This window comes from Balaenoptera ricei, chromosome 1, assembly GCF_028023285.1.
Source record: "Balaenoptera ricei isolate mBalRic1 chromosome 1, mBalRic1.hap2, whole genome shotgun sequence".
Taxonomy (NCBI): Eukaryota; Metazoa; Chordata; class Mammalia; order Artiodactyla; family Balaenopteridae; genus Balaenoptera; species Balaenoptera ricei.
The window spans coordinates 41,968,822-41,977,626 of NC_082639.1; the positions used below are offsets into that span (position 1 = coordinate 41,968,822).

General features: G+C 57.9%; 1 protein-coding gene across 1 annotated transcript; it reads right to left on the reverse strand.

Annotated features, from left to right (window-relative positions):
• Positions 1-4,698: 4,698 nt before the first annotated feature.
• DMRTA2 (DMRT like family A2) lies at positions 4,699-8,268 on the reverse strand. The gene is made up of 2 exons (XM_059898431.1): positions 7,698-8,268; positions 4,699-6,172 (listed from the first exon to the last, which is right to left on the reverse strand). The coding sequence occupies exons 1-2, from the start codon at positions 8,251-8,253 to the stop codon at positions 5,121-5,123; spliced, it is 1,608 nt and encodes a 535-aa protein (XP_059754414.1). The 5' UTR covers positions 8,254-8,268; the 3' UTR covers positions 4,699-5,120.
• Positions 8,269-8,805: the final 537 nt, after the last annotated feature.

Here is an 8,805-nt window from a genome sequence, read left to right on the forward strand (position 1 = left end):
GTTTTAGGAGAATGATTTTAATAGGCATGAACAAAAATGATGAAAGGCAGAACTCCAATGTCTGGGGTCTCAACACCCTTCCCTGGCCCATGGCCTCCACTAAGAGAGTCCTGTGTCCTATGGGGGGGAAGGGATGGTGCTGGCCTGTTTCATCCTCCCAAGGCCCTGCTGCCACCCACATGTTGACTCTTTCTACCATTTGGTGTCCATTCCTAGAGGCCCTATAAGCCCTTCAAAGTCTGTACTTTATTTTTTAAAATATTTATTTATTTATTTGCCTGCGCCGGGTCTTTGTTGGGCATGCGGGATCTAGTTCCCAGACCAGGGATCAAATCCAGACCCCCTGCACTGAGAGCGCAGAGTCTTAACCACTGGGCCATGAGGGAAGTCCCCAAAGTCTGTATTCCAAATATTGAAAATTTTTTCCTCACCCTCCAATCTTGCCTCTGTTCCAGGAGCACACAACGCTGAGTGTTACCCTCAGTGAGTCATCCAGCCCAGACACCTGCAAATCAGCCATGAGTCCTCCTCCCAGCTTACTCCCCGTATTGGATCAACAGTGGAAAGTCTGGGTCCCAGCAGTTCTTGAAGTCAACCTTTTCTCTCCCTGTCCCTGCTCCCACTGGTCATTTTTTGGTGCTGCCATCTCTCACGGCTCCTCCTCGGAGGGGTTTGGCCTTCCTCCTAACAATCTATCCAATCCAAACGCAAATCTCACCAGGCACTGCTATCAATGGCTCCCAGTACCCACACTCTGAAAGCCAGACCCCTTATTCTGGAGTTCAAGGATCTCCATGATCTGACCTCTAACCTCTAACATCACAGCCTGCCCCCACCTCCTCCCTCTCCACCTGCTCCTTTAGAGGGACCCCTCACTCCCTCACCAATTTCCCGCCATGAATTGCAATGTTGCCCCTCATCAAGCCCCTCGCAACCCAGCTGCAGCCTCACCCCTTCTCAGAAGCACCTCCAGAACCCACACTCTCCAATTTGATGACCTTTCTCTATGGCCCTTTGCTCTGGGCAGGATGCCTCCCATAACTTGTGACACTTTAGAGGATTTATAAGCTGAACTTGCTCTGAGCTGTTCACTCCTCTGTGAAATGGGACAATATCCACACCAAAGAATCTGAGAATTATAATAACGGGAGCCTAGTGAGTAGGCACTGAGCTAAGAGCTCTTTGCACAATACCTCATTTAATCCTCACAACACCCAAAGTGGCATACGCTACTATTAGCCCTATTTAACTGAGAAGGAAACTAAGGTGAAGCACCTTGCCTAACTTGCCTTTCCCTGGCAGACCTCCCTGACCTCCCTGGCAGACCTCCTTGGCCCTGATCAGTGCATTCTCCTTGCCTGTTTAGTTGTCTCCCCCCTCAACTCCCAACACATAGTTTTTATTGGGCAGGGATGGCACCTGTCTTGCACTGGGTTTGGCATTCAGTAAGTACTTAGCAAATATTTGCTGACTTAAGAAATCCGTGAATGAATAAACCTAGCCAGCGACAGAGCCTGGATCCCAGCTCTTGGCTCTTTCTCACCCACTGAGCAGGATCCTGTGCAGGGAAGGTGCCTAGTACAGGACCTGGCACACAGTAGGCACACAGTGCTGCTGTTGGAGGAGGAAGAGGAAGAGGAAGAGGAGGAAGGGGGAGAGGGAGGAGGAGGAAAAGGAGAAGAAGATAATTTTAAAAGGACTACTATTTCGGTTGAGTGTGTCTCCCCCAAGGCACAGGACTGGGTCTGCTCCAGCAGGCTTAGGGGAGAGTTTGGAAATAAACACAGACAGTAGAGATCAGGAAGGGGACTCCTGTCCCATCTTCCCCTCCCAGGAGAAAAGAGGTGATGCTCCCACCTTTGTCCTCTCCATCAGGGGTGAGAGCAACGCCCCAAGCGAGAACCCCAAGCTCCTCTCCAATACGGTTCCCAGGGGAGCTCAGGCCCCAGCCCCCTCCCCCGCTGCGGAAGCTCCCTGAACCAGAGGTGCCTACTCTTCCGCCCCTGCCACTCCCACCGCTGCAACCTAGCAACCCGGCTTGAGCGTCCTGGGCTCTGACTCTCGCTCCTCAGAGCCTGGATGTGCGACCCTGGGCCGGTCACTGTCAGCCTCTGAGCCTTAGTCTTCCTGACCGCTCCGTGGGCAGCGGAGTCCGGGGCCCCGAGGGTGCAGGACTTGGCCAGGCGCCAAGGCTGTGGCTGACCACCCTGGGTTTCTATCGTCGGGCCAGCGGGGGGAGGAACCTTGGAACCCCACTATTCCACCCCCTCTAGTTTCCACCGCTGGAGAACCATTCTGAGTTCTACGGAAGACGACGCTTGAAGCCCAAAGCTGAGGCCGCGGCCTCTCTGGGCGCCAGGAGCAAGCCGCTTCTCCTCTCTGGGCCGCACGTGTACACAGGAGATGGGTTACCGCAGAGCCCCCGCCGTCGGCCAGCCGAGACCGCTTCATGAGAGGAGAGGGAGGAGCGGGCCCACTGGGAGAATGGAAAGGAAAAGAGGTTCAAGGTCCCCGGATGGTTGGACAAGTCCCTGAACCACTCCGGACCTCGGTTTCCTCCTCTGTAAAATGGAGACGATAATAAACAACTCACTGGATTTTCCCGGGTTTGCTGTGAGGATAAACTAAAATAATGACCTTGAAAGCTATTAAGCTCCAGGTGTTCTAGAGAGTGGGTAACGCGGGCCCACAGGCCGCCTCTCTCCGTCTGGCTTGCGCACCAGAGGAACCAAGAATTTCAGAGGACCCAGTATAGATCCCTCCTGAAACCAAGAGACCAAGACCGATCTTAAGCTCACCTAGAGTGGGGAAGAGGGCTGATGCCGAGGAGGGGGCAGCTGGAGCGCGCGTTGAGAGAGGACGCGAGGCCTCTGAAAACCTGGAGTGGGAGGAGGGAAAACCTGGAGTGGGAGGCTTGAGAGCGCGCAGCCTTGAAGCACAAGAAAGTTCACACTTCTAGAAGCTCCCGCGCACTTGCTTCCGCCTTCCTCTCTACTTCCTAGGTAACTCTTCCCTCTTTTCTTTCTCGTCTCTCTCTTCTTTCCTCCCTATCTTCATTGCCTGTCTCGCCCCATCTCTCTCTTGCCCCATCTCTCTTCTCTCGCCCCTTCTCCCCCCACTTCCAGCTCCTCATCACCCTCGCACTCTATAACCAAACAGCCAAACCCCTTTCCAATTAAAGTGGAATTAGGCAACTCAATCAAATTAGTTCCCTATTAAAGCCCTTCTTTATTAAACCGTTTTCTTGTCCTGCTATTAAGTTTCACCGCCTGGCGGAACTCGAGCCGGCCCCAGAAGTTTACCTTGGGAAGTCTCCGGCCCAGCCTAGGGGAGGGGACACCCTGTTCCTCGGAGAGGGGGAGTCACCCAGCCGGAAGCGGGAGGGACTGGGGAGGCCGGAGGCGGGTGTCGGCCCCGGAGCCGCCAATTTCCTCAGCTCCGCTTAAGGAGGGAAGGTAAAAAAGGGGCGCGGAGTGAGGTCGGGCCGGAAGGCGCGTCCTCACCGCCGCTCTCAGATTACACTGTCTAGGGCGAAGGCAGCGCCCCACCACCCCAAAAATAACTCCCAGGCCGCTGGCCTCTGTGAGAGAGCGGTCTTAGCCTTCCCTCCCCAGCCGCCGTCTCAGCTGCCGTTCACTCCAAACCTGAACAGGGAGGCGCGCGTTGGGCGTCCAAATCTGCGCCCCGGGGAGAACGGGAACCCGGCCGCCGGCCTCGCAGGACTCCGGGGACCGAGAGCACTGGCAAGGCGACCCCGCCGCAACCCGCGCGCCCGAGCGGGGAGTGGGAGGGACACCAGGTCCCACAAGCACGGCGGTCGCCGCCCCTCCCGGAGTGCTGAGCGCGCGCCTCCCCCTGGCGCTGCAGGAAGTTGCCTCGCCCCGCACCCCCGAGGGTCGTAAGCACCCTCCGGACCTCGGTCGAGCTTCTCCCTGATCCCGCGGCTCCGGCGAGGAATTAAGATTATCAACCCGGCCGCCCGAGAAGCGGGACGGGATTCGTTGCTGTTTTCTTAGAAAATAACATTTATTTCTAGCTCATGTCTAGGCAAAGGAAAGCACAAAGTGAGCCATTCTCTGCAGCAGCGTTTCCCGCTGCCGGCCCTTCGGCCGAGGTGTCTGGCGAGTCCCGCGAGGCGGGGATGGGCCCTCCGGCGGGCGGTTCCGGCTCAGTCACGGGTCACTCCGTTCCTGCTCCAGCGCGCACCTAGACCGCTCCTTAGGGAGAGACAGGCCTCAGGCAAGAGGGGCGGGTGGGCAGGATTCATCTCGAGATTACAATATATTTAATCTATAAAACCTGATAAGTACAATGCGCGCATAGTCTAATTTTTTTCCGTTTTGTCCTCTTTTTTGCTTGTTTTTGAATATTTTTCACGTTAATACCGAGGTCACCTACAGATTACAATTAATAACTTAGAATTCCATTTTATAACATTATACACTGGCTTGTATATATATGTATAGTTTATATATAGATTTATACATATATAAAAACTCACACTGCACCAAGGAAACCCATGCTTATCGGCATAAGCAACAAAGAGAGCGACAAATACCGCAACGAGGAAAGTGCACCGTAGAACTTGATTCCTTTTTTTTTTTTTTTACAATTGATATCGATATATATGTGTGTCCCAAAGACTCGACTCAGTGCCAAGAGATTTATACATCCTAAATTTATATTTGTTAGAGCGAATATTAAAAAAATTTTAAGGGAGGGTGAGACACAGAAGACAGACTCTCGGACTATCCTGCCAACCATTTGGGAACGCGGGCAGGTGAGACGAGCATAGCGACAGGAGAGGCAGGAGCTTGCGCAGCGGCTGCAGCCTCTGAATTCTCAAGAAGTCCCGGCCTTCTGAAGGGACGGGGAGCCTTGATGGGGTCGCGGGACGAGGATCCGGGTCTCACATCCCCTCCGAGAACGTCTGCATCTGAAGCTGCTCCTCTCTGCTCAGCTCTCCCCACCCACCGTCCAAAACAAAACTGAAGACCACCTTGGAGCGAGAGGATCCCAGCCGGGGCGCAGAGAGCGCGCCAGGCAAGGACGGGCCGGCGGCCCGCGGGGCAAGCCTGGGGTCCCTGTTTGGGTGCCGCCCGACTGCCGGGCCGCTCGCCCTACTGCTTCTCAGGGGCGCCATTGACCATGGGCCCGTACAGGCCGCCGCCGTAGGTCGGCTCCTTGTGCACAGCAGCGGCGGCGGCCGAGCGGTCGCGCATGAGATCGCTGAAGGCGTAGTCCATGGGCGGGCGGAAGCCGAGTGTGGGCACCAGGCCGGCGGTGGAGTAGGGAGCCATGAAGGCCAGGCCGCGACTGTGCGCCGCCGCCGCCGAGTAGGCCAGGCGCAGGGGGCTGAGGCCGAGCGGCGCGCCCAGCGGGTAGGCGCCCGCGTCGGCGCCGAAGTGACTGGCGTTGGGCTGCAGAGGCGAGAAGGCCGAGCGGCTGCTCAGCGAGCCCAGCGCTCCGGGCGCCATGGCGCCGGCCAGCAAAGGTCTGTGGTGCGGAGGTGCGGCTGGGCCCGCCTGCAGCGGCGCGGGCAGCCCCGGCCCCCCGGCGGCCGCGGCGTCGACGCGGCCAGGCCACGCGTCGTCCGCTGCTGCTACTGCCCCCACCGCGGCCTTATCGGGGGGCACGGCGGGGCCGAGGCCGGCCGCCAGGCCCCCGCGGTGGTGGTTCAGCACCTGCTCGATAGCCTGCACCACGTCGCCGCCGCAGCCCTGCAACACTAGCTCCAGGACACCCCGCCGGTGGCCCGGGAAGACGCGCGTCAAGATGTCTAGCGGCGTCCGCTGCCGTGGACCCGGGCCCCCGCCCAGCCCGGGCGCGGGCGCGGCCTCTGCCTCTTCTTTGTCGGCCTCGGAACCGGATTCTGAACCCAGAGGGCTGGCGGATCCCGGGCTGTCCTCCTCGCCGCCGCCTCCGGGGCCAGTGCTGCCTGGGCAGCTGCCACCTGCCTCCTTGGAGGCCCGGGCCAGGGGCGACCCAGAAAAGGACTCGCCGTCGCCGTTCTCCGAGCCCGAGCCCGCTCGCACCTCTGGGGACGATGTCCCGGGACCAGAGTCCGCGCCGTCGGGTGATAAGGGCTTTCCCGGCGGCGGCTGCGGGCTGCCTGCGCGGCCTGCCTGAAGCAGCGTCTTGGGGAATACGTCAAACTTCTGTAACTTGGCCTCTAGGAGGGGAGAAAGGGGTATGTAAAGGAGCGTTTAGCAGGGAAGTGACCGCACCCCACAGCACCAGAGCCCTTTGGATTGCAGCTTCCTTTCCCTCTGAGCCTCACAACCCTCATTCACTGGCTCCAAAACCCTTCTTTCTTTTTCTTCCAGCACTCCTTCCCCTCTGAGCCCCTACAGCCCTGGCTCTTTCTCGGCTCACAGAGCGCATTCTCTTTCTGTACCCAGAACCCCAACCACCTGTGCCCTGTAAACTCAGTGTCCAGTGACCCTCTTCCTACATCTGTGCCCAATACCTTCACCCTTCCTAGTCTTGGCCTGCTCTGGAGAAGTGGCCTGACCCAGAAGTCAAACAGGAGCCAACACTGCTTGCACCTGCACCGCACACTGTATAGAAGACCTCACTCCACCCCTGTGATTCCAAGAGCCAACCCAGCCCTGGGTGCTCTGTGGCCCTGGGCAGCACAGCCTGGAGGGCAATGCACCTTGGGCATTTACAAGATCCCAAGCCTCTCTACAGGCAAAAGTAGAGCCTCTATTTCTAACCCATCCTTTCCAAAATTAAGACCTAAGTGGGACTTCCCTGGCGGTCCAGTGGTTAAGACCTCATCTTCCAACGTAGGGGGTCCGGGTTTGATCCCTGGTTGGGAGCTAAGATCCCACGTGCCTCCCGCCAAAAAACCAAAACATAAAACAGAAGCAATATTGTAACAAATTCAACAAAAAGACTTTAAAAGTGGTCCACATCAAAAAAAAAATCTTAAAAAACAATTAAGACCTAAGAAGTTCTTCCCTCCCAAGCTGGAAGCTGAGTGAGCCCTGGCCTAATTCCGCACCCCCTCCCCCCAAAGCCTAGGGCGTCTCGAAGAAGAGGGTGCGGCCAGAGCCGGACAGGGAGTGCACGGGGAAGAGGAAAGGGGATTGAGAGAAGGGAGAGAGCGCGTACTCTGAGAAAAGGGAGACGAGCGGGGAAGGAAGCTAGAAAGAAGGAGCAGGGCGGCTGACCAGGAAACATTAGGAACAGGAGAAAAGGAATCCTGCGGGGGCGGGGGGGGGGGAGTGGGCTTGGGAGGGAATTCGTCGCCCTCAGTACCTAGAGAAAGCGAAGCGGGGCGGGGGAGGGGACTTGGAGAGGGTCGGATTGCTGAAGAGAGTTGGGAAGGAGCGGAGGGATCTGCGGCGTGTGGAGAAGCGCAGAACGAAAGAAAAGATAACACGCGTGGGTTCTCGCGCTGGGGAGAAGACCCAGCGAAGTGAGCAAGAAAGCTGGGACATGGCTGCGTTTGGGTAGAGGCAATAAGATTAAAGCGTTTACATTTGGGCCTGCGGTGAGAGAAAGGAATAAAGTGCAAATGCTTCAGAAAGGGGAGAAAGGAAAGTTTGTGTGTTTATGCCTCAAATCAGGGGCTTGGTGCGCGGCCAACTCCACCAGGTGGGGCGTTTGGAGAACGGGATTCTACTCTTTCAGTACCAAGTCCCTGGAACGCGCGCCCCTGGACCCCGTTCCTGCTCCCCTCTCCTCACCTGAGCTCCCCGCGCCCGCGGCGCCGCCTCCGGTCCCCGTGGGCGCTCCCGCTCCCGGCCCCCCGCCGTCAGCGGCGCACACAGAGCCGAAGACCTCGTAGGCGGGTCGCGGCGGGATGATGCCGTTGGCGGCGGCCAGCGCCAGGCCCTCGGCAGTGCCGTAGAGGAGCTGTAACTCGCGCGCCTCGTTCTCTTCTTGCGCCTGTTGCCTGCGCAGCGCCACCTGCGCCGCCATGACGCGCTGGCGCTCGGCGATGAGCGTGCACTTGGCGCACAGGCAGTCCTTCCAGCGGCAGTAGCGCTTGTGGCCCTTGAGCGCAGACACCACGCCGTGGTTGCGGCAGCGCGCGCACTTGGGGGTCCGCGGGTACTTCTCCGCAGCCCGCAACAACAGCGGCGGCGCTCGTAGCAAGCCGCCCGCCACGCTCACAGGTAGCGAAGCGGCCGCCGCCGCCGCCGCTGCCACCGACGCCACCGAAGCCACGGGCGGCCCCGTCGCTGTCGCAGCCGCCGCCGCCGCGCCGGGTACGCTGGGCAACTCGGAGCGCAGCTCCATGGCAGGACCTGGCGTGGAACACCGTGGGAAGAGGGGAGAAACTTGCGGTGAGGAGCGCATGGTGCGCTAAGCTAAAGCGCACCCTGGAGGAATCCAGGTTTAGAGAGGGGCATTTCGGCAGCGGGAGGTTTGGCTAGCAGTTGCCGAATTGTTGGGAGGAGGTGCCTTTGGAGCTCCCTTGTAAATGCCCAGCTCCCCGACCCCACTCCCACCGGAGTTCTTATAACTGAGTTATGCATTGAGTGTAAGATTTCATCTGAATCAGTGGTTCCACTGGAAAAAATTAAAAGACATATAAAGTTTGAAAGTCATTGGTTCAGATGAATGTAACAAGGGTTTGGGGGGAAAAAAAAGATCCCCCAGAGTTTAGCAGAACTGAGGTTAGACAGGCAGAGAGAAATGTTTGTTTGATGGGACTCGAATTAGAAAATTTTGACCCAACAGTTAGACTGATGCCAAGAGCAAAGCAGGAAAACCCGAGGCGAAACGTTCAGTTTTGTAGAAGGGTGAAGAGGAGGGTAATATCAAGGCATAGAGTTCAGCTGGTTGGGC

Coding starts and splice junctions, on each gene's coding strand:
- DMRTA2 (XM_059898431.1), bottom strand. CDS start 8,253: ATGGAGCTGCGCTCCGAGTTGCCCAGCGTACCCGGCGCGGCGGCGGCG. Junction 6,173..7,697: donor CGCGGGCGCGGGGAGCTCAG/GTGAGGAGAGGG, acceptor CTCCCCTCCTAG/AGGCCAAGTTACAGAAGTTT.